The sequence below is a fragment of the Sarcophilus harrisii genome, chromosome 1, assembly GCF_902635505.1.
Source record: "Sarcophilus harrisii chromosome 1, mSarHar1.11, whole genome shotgun sequence".
In the NCBI taxonomy this organism is placed as follows: domain Eukaryota; kingdom Metazoa; phylum Chordata; class Mammalia; order Dasyuromorphia; family Dasyuridae; genus Sarcophilus; species Sarcophilus harrisii.
The window spans coordinates 672,929,707-672,946,216 of record NC_045426.1 but is presented as its reverse complement, the minus strand read 5'-3'; the positions used below and the strand labels follow the sequence as shown (position 1 = coordinate 672,946,216).

Sequence of the window (16,510 nt, the reverse complement as noted above, 5' to 3'; positions counted from 1 at the left end):
CCCATTTTTGCTTCATTTTCCCATCTGTAATATAAACTGGAAAGGAAAAGGTAAACCACTCCTATATCTTTGCTAGGAAAATCCCAAATGGGGTCACAAAGAGAAAACAATGGCTGAATGACAAATTTGATTAAATGCCTTTGGCTTTGAAATAACATTAACTTTATCTGACTTGGTAAAAGAAACATGTTGGAGGTTGTGAGTAGATGCTGACTACCTCCAATGCATGTCTGAGACCTTTGTGTGATGAGGGTCTTCAGTGCTTTATCCATTGGTTAAATTGCCCTCATTGGTTTTGGGATCAAGATCCCTGCTCACTCCTATTCCCTGATATCTCAATCCCTCTTTGGGGCCTGTTATTTGTGTAGTGCCCTATCCCACTCTTTTCTGGGTTATCCTTCACATTGTCTTTGATCTCATTTATTTTTATTTTCCCTAATTCTGTTTTAACTAATGGAGAAGTGGGGAAAGTTCATTTCCCTTCTGTCATATTTTGTTCCGCTAGAGGGTAGGAGCCGGGGAGAGTGTTCTGTGAAAGAAAGAAAAACTGCCTAGTTGTGAAGAGGATTTGATCCCTAAGCAGCACAGAAACAGTCTTCAGAAAGAGCAATGGAGATGTGTGAAGCTGAGGATCCAAAGAATCCTGGGCTGGCAGAATTGGGTAGGTAAATATGAGTTCAAGAGTACCAGTGAGTGGGCAAGGTAGGAGTTAGGGCCATGTAGGGAATGGACCAGGGAGGGCTGGTGGGGAGGACCCTCAGGTTCTAGGCCAGAGCACTTGGGTTCTCCTCATGATAGGCAAAGGAGAGTCCAGAAGCAGCACGAAGTCTAGGACAGAAAGATATCCTGTCCAGGGACCAGGAATGCATTTGCCCATTGCTTACCCATTTCCTCTCATATTGATGGGAGTGGAATAGCAGAAATCATGTCTGATCATTTTATGTAGATGAGGATGCGCTGATGCCCTCTGGATGGAGCAACTTTAACCTCAGAACTCAAAGCCTGAGAAGATTTCCAGGTATGTGGACCAGTAAGGAGTAAAGGAGGACTATGGAGACCATAGTAGCCTGGGCAGGACTAAAAGACAGACTTCTGGACCCTAGGGAAGCGCATAGAGAGCAGAGGGCTCTAAGCTGGACTCTCAGGGTTTCTACAAGGGCAGTTTAGAGGGACAGTTGTCAGGACAGTAATTCAATTTAATTCAGTTCAGTCCAATGCACTCCCCTATCATCTCCCCCCTTTTCAATCCTTAATTTCCTTCAAAGCTTAGCTCAAACTCCCCCTCTCCATGTAAACTTTCCCATTTCCCCAATTGCTAGTATGTTGCTCTTTGAAATTATGTTGTATTAATTTGCCTTTTTGCAATGCATGTGTGCATGTATGTATACAGTGTATACATGTATATGGCCCACACCTGCACACATGCCTGTATTTGCACATAGATTTGCCTATAACAATACACTTATACACTTGAATAGATACACATATATAGATATGTGCAGATATATATATGCATATACATGTAGTCTCTCCCCTTAGAATATAAGCCCCTTAAGAAGAAGCTTTCTTAATTTTTGCCTTATTGGAGGTTAATGCCTAGAGAGCCAGCCTCAAATCCTGACAGATCTGGGTCCAAGCTTCCCCCACCCAACAAACACATTCTAGCTCAGTGATCCTAGAAAAATAATGTGATCTCTCAGGGCTTTAGTTCAGAGCTATCAAAAATGGGGTGCTAGCATCTATTATGCTTTAGTGGAAGTAAAAAAAAAAAGCCAAGGTAGCGAACTTGATCTCAGATCAAGCAAAAGCAAAAATGGACCTAATTAAAAGAGATAAGGAAGAAAATGCTATCTAGCTAAAGGGTATCATAGAAAATGATATACTAAATATATATGCACCAAGTGGTATAGTGTCCAGATTCCTAGAGAAGAAGTTAAGAGAGGGGCAAGAAAAAACAGACAGCAAAAATGGGATGCTAGCTGCATGTGGAACCAGGTTAAAATGAAATTTGGGAAAGAATTAACAAAATAAATAAAAATACAATAAAAAATAGATAACATAACATTTTAAAACTAGGTCAGAATGGAGTCAACTGAGCCATTACCTGGCCCCAAAGCTGATCCCCCTACATCTGCTCCAGATAGCTATAAGGCTCTTTAGATTGAAAGAAAGGCACCAACCTCCTTTGGGAGAAGAAATCTTCCTCTCCCAGTGAAACCACAAGTCCAGTTCCTCTCCTCCATCCCTGTTATGAACTCACAGTAGATGCTTAATAAATGTTTGCTGTTAATTTAATTCAATTTCACAATCAGATCCCCTGAGAGCATAGTTAAAGAGCTATCTCAGAGGACTTTCTGGAAGAGAAGGGCTAGAAGAACTCTGGGGGCAGGAGTGGCTCCTGGTGGGTAGAAGCATCATGGGATACAGGTTAGACATGACAAGGCTGTCAGAGATAATAGTAAGAGTCATTATGGCCAACACTGCTATAAGGTGTACAGAGCCTTACTTATGTGGTCTCAATAACTTGGGGATGTTGGGGCTAATATTATCTTTATTTTATAGATGAGGGAACTCTGGGTCCCATAGCCAAGCAGTAAGTGGGTATGGGTGAATTTGAATGGAGAGCTTCCTGAGGCACTGTTGCAGTGATGTAGCTCCTGCATCATCGAGCTGCTTCTAAGATAGTTGATAGTTTCATAGATTCAAAATGTTATTCTTTCTATTCTGGGTCTGGGTAATATGGTAGAAGAGCTTAGGGAAGGCTTCCCAGGGTCTGGGGGCCAAGTGGCCTTGAGTTCTCCCCAACACTCTGTCCTTGCAGTTTCCTGGCTGAGTCGCCTGGGCTTCCTGATGATGATGGTCTTCTTTACCCTTTCCTTCATCCTCAGCATCATTATCCTGTCCCGAGGTAAGGCCCATTTCCAGGGAGATCAATGGGCTGGGTGAAGAAGTTCTATTTCTGATTTTTCTCATGGGACTTGGGAGATAGAGAAGAGGGGAATGGTGATAGAGTAGAAAAAGCATTGTAGCTAGAGTAAGAGAATCTGAATTCCAGGTATTAGCTGTGTCATCTGGAGCTGTTATAACTTGAGCTCTGACCCTGAGTTTTCTTAATTACAAAGTGAAGTGATTAGCTTATCTTCAGTTTTCTAGCCTATGCTAATTTAGGAATCTGTGCTGCTGGTTATCTGGGTATTTGGGGCTACTCTGCATGAGTGGAAGCAGGGCTGGATCCCCAAAGTCAGGTTGAGTTAGGGGCCAGGCCTGAGCTCTCTGTCTTGAATGAGATTGTTATACTATTAGAGAAGGCAACATCAAAGCAAGATCATGACGTAGGGGCCAATTCTGCCATTGGTTCCAGGGTAAGGAAAGTTTGTTTGAAATTGGGCTCTCTTTCTCACCCTGGACTCCTCAGATTTCTATTAGATGGATATTACTCCAATGGACCCAACTCTATTTTATCTTCCAGTCTTCCAGAATCAAAGTCAGTATAACTTGGACTATGAAGCAATCCAGAAGAAACTGAGCCAGCTCTCTGCCCAAATGAAAGATGATTGGGGTAAGGCCAGAAATTGGGGGAAAGACTCTGGTCTTAGTGGAAAGAATAAACCACCAGGTGGACGGTTCAGAGATTTGCAGCAAGGAGGGACACAGAAGGACACTGGGGATCTTTAGGGAAGGGACTTCTTAAGTTGTGGGTTGGAGCAGATGACCTTTGACATCCCTCTCAAGTCCGAGTGTCTAGAGATCCAGAGGACCAGGAAGACCTGAACAACTGGATTCTCCAAGGAAGGGGAGACAGCCAGGAACAAGATGCAGCCTGGGTAGGACAGCTGGGCTCTCCAAAGGGCAAAGACGTTCATCTTTCTGACTTCCCTATTCCTCCCTCCCTAGATCTGAGGACCAAAGAAAAACTTGAAGTTTCCCAGTTCATTGAACAACTGAACAATACCTTGAGTAAGGATACCTGGGTATCTGGGAATGAGTGGGGTAGTAAAAAAACAAGAATTGTACTTGGGTCTATCCAAAAAGGTCTGAGTTCAGTGGTCAGGAAAGGGAGCCAGGAATATTGGATTCCTTGACAAATCATACTTATTCCCCCCAAATCAGTAAAATTCAGAGCACGAAACAATCTAGAATAAACTGAACCAGCTCTCTGCCCAACTGAAAGATGATTGGGGTAATGTCAGGAACTGGGGAAAAGACATCTGGTCTTAGTGGAAAGAATCAACCACTAGGTGGAGGGCTCAGAGATTTGCAGCAAGGACGGGTACAGGAAAGGCACTGAGCATCTCTGGGGAAGGGATTTTGGGAGCTGTATGTTGGAGCAGATGACCTTTGAGATCCAGAGATCCAGAAGACCAGGAAGACCTGAACAACTGGATTCTCCAAGGAAGGGGAGACAGCCAGGAAGAAGATGCAGCCTGGGTAGGACAGCTGGGCTTTCCAAAGAGCAAAGATGTTCATCTTTCTGACTTCCCTATTCCTTCCTCCCTAGATCTGAGGGCCAAAGAAAAACTTGAAGTTTCCCAGCTCATTGAACAACTGAACAAAAACTTGAGTAAGGATACCTGGGCATCTGGGAATGAGTGGGGAAGTAAAAAAACAAGAATTGTACTTGGGTCTATCCAAAAAGGTCTGAGTTCAGTGGTCAGGAAAGGGAGCCAGGAATCTTGGATTCCTTGACAAATCATACTTATTCCCCCCAAATCAGTACAATTCAGAGCACGAAACAATCCAGAATAAACTGAACCAGCTCTCTGCTCAACTGAAAGATGATTGGGGTAAGACCAGGAATTGGAGGAAAAACATCTGTTTTAGTGGGAAGAATCAACCACCAGGTGGAGAGCTCAGAGATTTGGAGTAAGGAGGGGCACAGAAAATACACTGGGAGTCTCTAGAGGACTTCTTGAGTTTTGAGTTGTAGCAGATGCCCTTTGACATCCCTCTCAAATCTGAGTATCTAGAGATCCAGAGGAGCAAGAATACTTGAACAACTGGGTTCTCCAAGGAAGTGAGGACTGCCAGGAACAAGATCCAGCCCAGAAAGAAGAGCTAGGCTCTTCAAAGAGCAAAGATGTCCATTCTTCTGATTTCCTTATTCCTTCATCTCTAGATTTGAGGACCAAGGAAAAAAATGAAGCTTCCCAACTCATTGATCAACTAAACAAAACCTTAAGTAAGGATACCTGGACATTTGGGAAAGATTGGGGAACTAAAGAGAACAGGAATTATACTTGGGGCTATCCAAAAAGGTCTGAGTTCAGTGTTTGGGAGAGAGAGCTAGGACCCTTGCCAAGTCCTACTCATTACCCAAAGTCAGTATGCTTTGATCATAAAGCAATCCAGAAGAAACTGAGTCAGCTCTCTGTCCAACTGGCAGATGATTGGAATAACATCGTGAACTTGGGGAAAAAACATCTGGTTTTAGTGGAAACAGTCAACCACCAGGTGGAGGGCTCAGAGATTTATAGCAAGGAGGGACACAGGAAAGGCACTGGGCTCTCTGGGGAAGGAATTTCTGGAGCTGTGTGTTGGAGCAGATGACCCTTGAAATCCCTCACAAGTCTGAGTCTCTAGGGATTAAGAGGAGCAGGGATACCAGAACAACTGAGTTCTCTAAGGAAGGCGAGACTGCCAGGAGCAAAATCCAGGTTGGGCAGGACATCTAGGAAAAGTGTTCATTCTTCTGATTTCTATCTATTCCTCTCTCTCTAGACTTGAGAGCCAAAGAACAAAATGAAGCTTCCCTGCTCATCAAACAACTGAACAAAACTTTGAGTAAGGACACTGGTATACCTGGGAATGACTGAGAAACTAAGAAGAACAAGAATTTGTCCTTGGGAATATCCAAAAAAGTCTAATTTCAGTGGTCAGGAGAGGGAGCCAGGACCCTTGGCTCCCTTGCCTAGTCCTACTTATTACCCACAGGCACCCTTTGCCGTCCATGTCCCTATAAGTGGGAGTTATATAAAGACAGCTGTTACTCCTTTTCTGTGAACCAAAATTCATGGGAGGAAGCCAGAGAGGTGTGTAAGATAGATGGTTCTGACCTGGTCATCATCAGCTCTTCAGAGGAGCAGGTGAGTTGTTTTCTCAGGTCCAAATGCCTGGATCCCAGGATCCTTCCTATCTATATGATCGTAAGCAAACAGTTTTCCTTCTATGAGCCTCATCTGTTTTCTTATCTGCAAATTGAAGGGGTTGCATTGGTTGGACTTTAAAGTTGCCTTTTAACTCCAGATTTATGTCATTTACAACATGAAAGAAGGGTTAGAGTTTCATTTGCAGAACTCTAGAAAATAGAACAAGGATAGATGAAATAGGGGTGGAAATAAGTTTTGGAAAACATTTTTGGCCAGTTGCAAGAGAGAAAGAACTTTACAATTTGATCTTTGTAGCCATGAAAGCAGCTGCTGCATGAGACAATGAACTTCTGGGAGTGTCCAGAGCAGCCCAGGTCAGGGATGTTGGGTCCTCCAGAGGAGGGAAGGGCTAGCTGACCTCTAGGGTGATCCCAGCTCTCAGATCCCCCACGAGAATGTACTGGTTGACCAACTGAAATGAGAAGTGGGTTTGCTATCACGACATCTAGTTTCAGAATCTTTGCTCTATGGGCTGTGTAACTTGGGGCAATCTCCCTCCCCTTCACTGCTCTGGCTCCCTTCCTCCAGCTACAAAATTCTGCGGAGAGGAGAGGATATAGATGAACTCTAAGATGCATCGTGATTCTCAGTGCTATGAACCTGAGAATCTTCTTAGTGCTCTTCCTATCCCTGGGAGTTTTTGGTTTTCTCTATCCTGTCCCTCTCATCCCCTCCTTACTCTCAAACTGTCCAGTCTCCATTTCTCAAATCTCTGAGCAGAACACTCACTCATTTACTCAACTTCCCCTTTTAAAGCGCTGGCTTGAGCCCGACATTGTCTTAAGCATTGGAGATATAAAGGCAAAAGAGAAACAACCTCTGCCCTCAAGAAGCTTATATTCAGACAGGCTAGAACATGCACACAAAAGAGATACAGGTCAGTTTGAGGGAGAAGGGGCCTTGGGGCAGGCTTCACATGCAAGACAGTGCTTGCTCTGAGTTTTGGAGGAAACTGGGCACTCCAATGGGGTAGAGGCAAGGCAGGAGGGTTTTCCAGGGATGGGGACAAAATGCAACAGCATAGAGATGATGAATGGAGTGTTGAGGATGAGGAATAGTAACAAGGTAAGTGTTCTGAATTGTAGAGGACACAGAGGGGAGGACTGGGTAAATAGCTGGAAAGTTTCTTCAGAATTATTTGTTTTTACTACTTTCCCTTTGCCTCCCTTTCCCTCTTCTGACTGACATTGTCATACCCAGTCGTTTGTGGCTAAGCCCTGACAATTGTCTTCCAAGTGGAAGGTAGTATGAAGAAAAGAGTGTATTTGAAGTCAGAGGATCTGAATTCAAGTTCCTTCTTCTGCTACTAACTATCGTCAGCTGAGGCTATATTTGCTGAGGCAATTGGAGTTAAGTGACTTGCTCAAGGTCACACAGCTAGGAAGCATTAAGTTTCTGAGATCATATTTGAACTCAGGTCCTCCTGACTTCAGGGCTGGTGCTCTATCCACTGCACCACCTAGCAGCCCCTAAGTGAATGTATTTGAAGTCAGAAGATCTGAATTCAAGTTTATTCTTTTGCTACTAATTAGCCTGGTCCAAGTTCTTATCCCCTTTAGATCTCAGTTTCCTTGTCTGGAAGATCTAGTGTAGTAGTGGTGGTGGATGATGCTCTAAAATGGATGACTTTGGTCCAGTAATTCTCTAGGATTCTTCAGAAAATTCTATCCTTCCTCACCTCCCAAACAGATGGGGAAGTGGCTCACATCCTTTGTTCAAATCCCTATTGCCAACAAAGAAGTAGTAGCTAGGGTGCTGACCCTCAGGGAGTTTACAATTCAGTTTTAGGAGATGAGGGATAAGTGGATGAAGGATGTTTAGAAACCTAATGAGTCTAAAGCAAAGCTTTAAACTGTGTTTACAATTCTAAACTGAATGTGAAGGTTGCAGAATCATGATTTATTATTAGTAAATGTTTGATTTATATACCCATTTTATATCCCTAATACTGAAGGTCAGGTAAAAATTTCTCAGGTGCAACGGTGTTGCAAAGGGAAAAAGCCTAAGAAGCCTTGATCTAGAGGGCCAGAAGCATCTAGAGCAAAGGAATGAGCATTCAGGCAGAGTTAAGGAAAGATGATTGCACCAAGTTTTGAAGTTGCAGTGGGCCATGAAGGGAAAGGAACAGGTATTCTGGGAGGGAGGCAGGAATGAGACATAGGAATTGAGACTGGAGAGTAAAGAGCTGATGACCTGTGGCTGAGGATGATGCCGGAAGACAGGCTCAGAAGGGGATTTTACATTAGATGATGATCTCTATAGGAACAAAGGATGCTTAGCCAGGGAAGAATACGACTGCTGCCTTCATGTACTAGAAAGGCTGGCATGTGGAAGACAGTCCATCAGTCTTGTGTTTGATCCCGAGGACAAAATTAGGAGCAATGGGCAGAACTACAGAGTTAAATTTAGGTTTCTTGATACCAAGAAAAATCTTCCTAAGAATGAGTTACTGACAAGTAAAATGGTCTTCCTTGAGAGGTGGCAGGCTCTCTCTCCCTGGACATTCTTGAAAAAGACCTCTGTGACTCTCTCCCCATTTTCACCTTGTTGGGAAGTTTCTTCCTCTGAAAAGAGGTTGGAGAAGATGTCACCAATGTCCCTTCTGGTGCTTTCTGTGATCATATGAGCATTTGTCTTGATATTTTAGAGGACATTCAGGAAGAGGTTAGACATGGTCATCTTTGAGATCCGTTCCAACTGAGGTTCTGTGATTTGGGGTTTGGAATAAATGAGAGATTCCTTGAAAGAGGCAGGGTGGCTCAGTAGACAGAGTATTAGATCTGGAGCCAAAGGATCTGGGTCACTTGCTGCCTGGGTGACTTTGGACAATTTTGTTCTTCAAAGTCCCTTCTAATTCTGAAGTTATAACTCTTAGGTTATCTTTTCTGAAGAAGGAAATGGCAAACCACTCCAGTATTTTTGTCATTGTTAAAAATAGCCATATATTTCTTTTTTACTTAAAAACCAAAATAAAAAAAATCCAGAAACCAAACATGCAAAAAGAGACTGCTATAATACATACATCTAGATGGGATGAGAGAGGCTCGCTCTCTCTGAGTCTCTTCTCTTCCTGATGCTACCCACATGATCCATTCTGCTGCCCCCCAATGGCTAGAAGTCATACCCAGGGCTGTGGCTACAGGAACACGGCATCTCTACATGGCACAAGCCATTACCACCCTCCCCACAGACACACTCATTCAGGCTAGTCCATAGTGTGTGCTAGTAAATGCCAAGGAGCCTGAGAATCACTGAGCACATGGAGAAGATTCATAGCCCCACAGGAACAAACACATGGATGCTGGAAGCAGGCCATCTCCTCTGGGGGGAGATAAATTCTTGTGGTCTGCAGAGATCAGAGCTCCCAAACACCTTAGAGAAGAGCTAGCCCAATCTTCTCACCTTACAAAGTGCCCCCAAATGCCCTTTTACCAAGATCCAAAGAAGGGAAGAGGGTGCCCCAAAAGTTCATGAGCAGCCATTAGGGGAGTTAGGATCTGATTCCAGTTGTTCAAACTCGGAGAGGCAGAGAGTGCACCTGGGAGGAGCAATGGGTTCAGAGCCCACCTCATATGCATCCTTAACTGCATGATGCTGCCTAAGTATTTTGATCTCTCTCAAACAGTTCCTTTAGTCTTTAATATAAGAAATATTCCTATATTCTTTATATAAAAATATCCATTATTTATAAATTGAGATAATGTTAGGATCTGCTTTAGAGGATTATCTGGAGGATCAAATAAATGAAGTAACATGGGAAATACTTTACAAACCTGAAAGTGCTGTATAAATGCTAGCAGCTTGTTGCTGTTGCTGCTGCTGTTACTGTTGGTGTTATTATTGCTATTGTTGCTGTTGCTATTCTTGTTGCTGCTGCTGCTCTTGTTGCTGTTGTTATTGCTATTGTTGCTGCTGTTGCTGTTATTGCTATTGTTGTTGTTACTGCTGTTGGTATTGCTGCTGTTGTTGCTGTTATTATTGCTATTGTTGCTATGCTGCTGCTGCTTTTATTACTGCTATTAATGTTATTATTTTTGATGCTGCTGCTGCTGTTGCTCTTGTTATTGCTACTGTTCCTGTTGCTGCTGCTGCTGCTGCTGCTGTTGGTGGTGTTACTGTTGTTGCTGTTATTATTGTTGATGATATTGCTGCTGCTGTTATTGCTATTGGTGCTATTACTGCTGGTGCTGCTGCTGCTGCTGTTGCTGTTGTTATTGCTGCTGCTGCTGCTGCAATGGTTTTTCTGTCTAATAGTTTGACACTGGGAAGAATTTACTTCCTGTGAGTGCCCTCAGATATCCTATGAGTGTTTGGAAGACTTTGGTCCCTGGGAGTCAGGGGAAAGAGTTCTAATATCTACTCCACTCTGTTTCCCAGAAATACCTGAAGCAGAAGACTGACTTGAGCCGTCTGTGGTGGGTGGGACTCAGTGACAAGAAGAAAGAGGGGACCTGGCACTGGGTGGATGGAACAACTCTGGAACAGTCGTAAGTCACTGGCAGCAGCCAGAACCCAGGGGGTGGGGGCAGAAAATAAGTGATTTACCCTTCCCTTAGAACCCACAGAAAATCCCATCCCCTTCTGGCTGATGCCTGAAACTCAAGCATCAGAATGGAATTCAGGCACCAGAAGCCAATGGCTTCAAGCCTCATTATTGTGGAGTCAAGGGAAGTTTCAAGCAAGGCCCACCAATTCCCTTTGACTGTGAAGGTCATTGTTTTCCTTCCAAATTGATACCGCCTTTCCATTCAGTGTTTCCACCATCTCCTTCTCTCTACCACAATCACTCTCTCCCCAGTCAGTCCCTACCTCAGTCAATATCTTTCCTCCCCACCCAGTCCTTATTCTCCCCCATTATCAGTATCTTCTCCAGTCAGCATCTTCTTCTGACAGTGTTTCCTATGTGCACATTCATCAACTTCTCTCTCCAGAAACAATGCCTTTCCTCCAAAAGCAAGGGGAAGAACACTGATTCTGGGGTCAGAGGTCTTGAGTACAAATTCCTTCACAGATACAAAGCACCCTAGATATTGTATAAAACCCTGGGCAAACCATTGAACTTCTCTCCATCTCAGTTTGCTTCTCTTTGTAAAGTGTGTGTTGCCCATGCAAAATGAGTATGTTCATGTGAACTATCTAAATATGACTCATGGGGAGGTTCTGGTAAAAAATCCTGGTTTTTGCCCACCCTTCTTCAAGGAAGACTTTGATTCCTGCCTGGAGAGGTGTAGGAGAAAAGACCATGAGGCTGGTTTCTTGGTTCTTGAAAGGAGGTATTAGTTTTATCTCTTTGGCAATCCCCGCATATGGCTCATTTGGCCACCTAATATGTTTTTTGAGGTTCATAAGCAACAAGCCACCAGCTTCCTTGGTCATTATCCCTTGAACAAGGAAAGATGTCCTACATTTGGACCCCCTAGGATGGATCTTTTCCATCAAATGCTAATTACACAAATGTCTGTCACAAATAGTGGATGACTAATCCTCAGCAGATAATAAACAAAATCAGAATTGTCCAGAATACCACAAGATACCACAAGATACACAAGAGCAAAGAAGTTCTTGGATAGGAGTAAGGCGAGAACTCACTCAATGGAGAGAGCCTCTGCTCTTGTTCAAAGGAAAATTGACATCTCTAGGTCGGGCTGGAAATTAGGGATATATTGAGGTGCTGGCATTCCCTGCATGTTTACCATTTTCAAAGTCAGTGTCTGTCTGTCTGTCTGTCTGTCTCTCTCTCTCTCTCTCTCTCTCTCTCTCTCTCTCTCAGTTGGTTCTAAAGAGAGAGTAGGGAACTATATGTGACTCTCCAAGCAGGATAGGAAAATGTCCTGACTCTGCAAAACTTTTGTACCAATTCTACCTTTCTCAGTTGTGTAGGGTCATGTCATCATTCATTCCACCTTATGCAAAGTGATTAAGTTGAAAATCAGGATTACGTGTGTTAAAAGAAGATGTTGGCTTAGATAAACTCAGCGATGCTTTCCAAATCTAGATTTATGATTATATGATTTTACTGACTTCCTGAGCATTCAGAAGGGAACAATGTCTTGGAAACAAGTCCAAAGCTCAGAGCTTTGTCATATGGGAAAACACAGCTTCCCCTTTAGGGGTTAATATGGAAGGGTTACACTGAGTCCTTGAGAACCTTTAATCTGGAGATGCCTTGGAATCATGAAAGAAGTTCTCTCCTTCCTTCTGCAACCCTTCTATATGTACAAATAAGTATCTCTTTAGCTCTTCTCAGCCATCCAGACCTCCATATGCCTGGGAAGCTAAGGATTTTTGGGGTGTAAACATGGTAAACTCCTGAGACTTCCCATGGAAGGACAATTTGAGACAGGTAGGGATGGCAGAAAGCAAGAATAGGATGGGAAATGGATTGGGCCCTTCCATATCAGAATTATCTAAGATTATAAGTGTATGTTTAAGGTGTGTGTGTGTGTGTGTGTGTGTGTGTGTATGTTCTGATGATAGGGAGATGAAGAAGGAGTGAGTGGGGAAGCTTGATGCCTCATTTGAGGACCAGAGAAGCTTTTGCCTAGTTGGGGAGAATGAGGACAAGGTATCAATGCCTGGTACTGAGTGACTACTCCAGTGTGGGAGAGGGGAGGATTGTTCACTAAAAGGCTAATGTTCACAGCTTTTGGAATGAGGGAGAACCCAACAATGCTGGTGATGAGGATTGCTGTGAGCTGACGTCTAAAAATTGGAATGATGCACCTTGCAGCAAGAAGAACAACTGGATCTGTGAGAAGGAAGCTTTCTCTTGTCTCAAATCCTGAGGTGCTCCAGGGATTGGATGGTGGGTGGGAGTAGTAATGGTAATAATTACACCTGGATAAAAGAGGAATAGATGGGGTTAGGGACCAGGACTCCAGGCTATTCCACCCTGACCCCACCCTCTACTTTGGTATCTCAGTTTATCTCCTTGTGAATCCTGGCCCTCATTTTTTGTCATGAGGCTAAAATTCCCCAAGATTTCCCTAAATAAACCTTTCCCCTACACTCTCTCCTTTACTAATTGCCATATTTTTGATTGTCACATTTATCTTATCTAGCTGATCCCCAGGACTACATCTCTCATCAGCTTGATCCCTTACTCTCTGACCATTTTGTTTGTGGCTGATCATTCATCCCTGCCTGAAGATTTTGCTTCAATAAAATAAATGACTTTCCTCCCATCTTGTATATATTTTTGTAAAGGTTTCCCAATGTAGAGAGTACCTGGTACATAATTCTTCCCTAATAAATGCTTGTTAATTAATTGCGTTGGGGGAATTGTATTGGAAATGGGATGGAACAAGCATTGGATTTGGAATCAGGAGCATGTGTTTGAATCCAGACTCTGATATGTAGTAGATGTATGATGCTATGGACCTCAGTTTCTTCATCTGTAAAATGGAAATAGTAATACTTATACTATCTACCTCTGTAGGTTGGTTGTAAAGAAAACATTTTCTTTGTTGCTTCCTATTCGAAACTTTTGAAACTCACAAGGTCATAGCCATTTCTAATGGAGTTAGAAGGAATGGTAAAGCCAAAAGTATTAAGCTTTTGGTACTCAACAAGGGCCATCTTAATATACAAATTCACCTTCTCTAATATAAAAGTAATAAGGAAAAAGAAAAAAAAAAACAAAGAAAAGCAAGCTTCCCTTCTCAGAAAGAATGCTCAGTCCCTATAGCAATCCCATAGCATATAATGTTCTGGTTTGGGCCAGTCCTTTGGTGGTTAAGTTTGATAATAAAACAAAATGAATTTCTTATAGGTCATTCAACAATTAATGACAACAAAACAATTTACTTAGCCATGGCAGAAATCTGGAGATTTAAAAAAGTACCTTCAAATAGCTTACAAGGTAATGTGTAGGTACTGAGCATTTCTTGAGACAATTCAGCTGAGACAAGCTCCCTGGCTCATTATAACCCACCAATCGAACTTCCATGTATGGGACCTTGTGGCTACTTTGTTCTTGGGTGATAAGGAAGTGATGCCAACAATCTAAACCTTTAGACAACTGAGCCAAGCAAGTCTGGAAGAAGGTCTATAGCTTTTTGAGGAAAATGTAGCTCAGCTTTCATGAGTGGGAGGAGTCAGGCTACTGCTGTATCACAGCAGTGATACTCTTTCCACAGAGATTAAAAACCTGAGGTTGACTGGAAAGCATCCTCTTCCTTTTTATCATTATGTGAACAACCAAACTTTTTAAGTAAAAATTCTTCCATGGTCACTTAACTGGAGTCTGGACATTTCCTAAATGGAGAATGCAAAGACTTTTCAAATGGTCCATGTACTATAAGCAATTCTTTATGGGTCCAGACAAATTTCCTCTGGGTTTTTATTCCAAAGAGCACTGCAAATTTCCTCCAGTGGATCTTTGCCATTACTATATTCCCAGACTCATCCAATGAGAAGAGAAGTAGCTGCAATTCGAGATACTAGAAAAACAAAGTCAAACAAGCCTTAAGTGTGAGGTTTTCATAATGAAGGATTAATCACTAAGAACTGATTCTCAGGAATTTCTAACAAGAGGACTTGGATCTCACAATAAGATCAACAATCCACTTAAATGCAAAATAAGAGCCTTGAACTCCAGATAAGTGCTTACATTTTAGTAGTACAAAATCTTATATTAGTGTAAATGCCAGCACTTATCCAGGATTCAGTAAATTGATAGCAGCATCTGCAAATTTATATCAGTACATAAACATGGAATTAACCAATAAATACAAAAGTTTACAAAAGTTAACTCAAAAAACAATTGAGAAAAGGAAACACACCAAAAAGGGGGAAAAATGACTTGTAGAGTGACAGACTAAAAAAGAGATAAAAACATGTGACACTTTTCTAAGATGGACCCTGAAGACTATCATATCCAGTTATTAATAATAGCCCAGGTGAAGAATCTCTTCAGTGGGGTTCTCACAAATGTGAAGGATCCATTTTTTTTTCTAGGAGGGGTTCTACATGAAGGATCCTCTGACCTTACTCTTCCAGAGAAAGACTCGTCACTTCTCCCCTTCAGGACCCTAGGGATATCCCTAAGGACAACACTATGGCTTTTTCCAATGTTATTGAATAGAGCTCCTTTGCCAAAATATTAGCAATTAGCAATTAACCAATTGATGAGCAATTAACCAATTAACATCAATGAACTTTTACAAAGTAAAATGTGCTGTGAAGATAAAGCAAGAACAGAAGTTAAAAACTTGGGACCACACTCTCCCCTAGATTACCTCATCTCCTAGAAAGAGAAGGCTCAGAGTTAACAGGATTTCTGCATAGCATTCACTTCACCATGTTAATTTCCAAATGTGCCATTATTCTTAGATGAATCCTCATTCAGATGAGTCCATAATTAACTCATTAGTGGTTGGGTCCCTCAGGATATTCCATTGGGCTATGTTTTTTTAGTCACAAAATCTCATATGGATTTCATCAGCAAAGGACCGTGTATTTTTTTTTTCTGAAGACCAGTCCAACCCATTGGAGTAGATATGTAGTGAACATAGATTTTGAACCACCGTAAATCCCAAGATAATTTACTAAGGTATTGAGCTGTTGTAAAACACACCAGTTAAGGAAGTAGTGACACTGAAGACTCATCTGTTGGTCATTCACTGATTGCAGGGAGTGGCGTTCAAGGAGAAGATGGACCCCACAACAGGTACCTCATTATAAAGCTTCCCTGAGAAGTAGATGTCTCAATTGGACTCCTGAAAAGGGGAAGAATAGATAATGAACTCTAGGTAGCTGAATGACATAAGGTGTTACTCAGCTACTCTGTGACTATGGGAGATGATCAGGGGGTACCTGGTGCACTCAGAGTAGCAGGAGTAGAAACAGAATGTAAGTAAACTCTAGAAGGATGTAGGTGAGTACTAAAGAGACAGCCCTCAACGCAATAGTCAGATTTATATAGTGAATGCTGAATTGTGCCAGTATTGGCCCATGCTAGGGCTCAGGTGGAGCTCTCTAAAGTTTTGCTGAGTGTGGTTTGAGCAACAGCAGAGTTCAATTCAATAAGCACTGGTAAGGGTAGCCACGAGGTGGTGCAATAAGTAAACAGGCTGGCTTTGAACTCAGGATGAAGGGCAGCTAAATGACAAAATGAATAGAGCAGTAGGACCTGAGTTCAAATCCAACCTCGGAAACATAACACTTATTAGTTATGTGACCTTTGGCAAGTCACTTAACCCCAATTTCCTTGCTAAAAAAAAAGTAAATTGAAATCAAATTGAGCTGAATTTAAATCTCACCTCAGACACATTCACTTCTGTCAGTCTCAGTTTCATCCTCTGGGAAATAGGAAGAATAGTGCCTATTTTCACTGAGCTATTGGGAGGATCAAATGAGGTAAA

At 42.4% G+C, this 16,510-nt stretch overlaps 1 protein-coding gene across 1 annotated transcript; it reads left to right on the top strand.

Annotated features, from left to right (window-relative positions):
- The first annotated feature begins 495 nt into the window (after positions 1-495).
- Positions 496-13,330, top strand: CD209 (CD209 molecule). Its single transcript, XM_012542295.3, has 12 exons — positions 496-661; positions 947-1,018; positions 2,822-2,908; positions 3,470-3,559; positions 3,895-3,957; positions 4,499-4,561; positions 5,117-5,179; positions 5,719-5,781; positions 5,932-6,083; positions 10,524-10,633; positions 12,790-12,932; positions 13,208-13,330. Exons 1-11 carry the CDS (start codon positions 610-612, stop codon positions 12,929-12,931), a joined length of 957 nt encoding a protein of 318 aa, XP_012397749.1. The 5' UTR covers positions 496-609; the 3' UTR covers position 12,932; positions 13,208-13,330.
- The last annotated feature ends 3,180 nt before the right edge of the window (positions 13,331-16,510 follow it).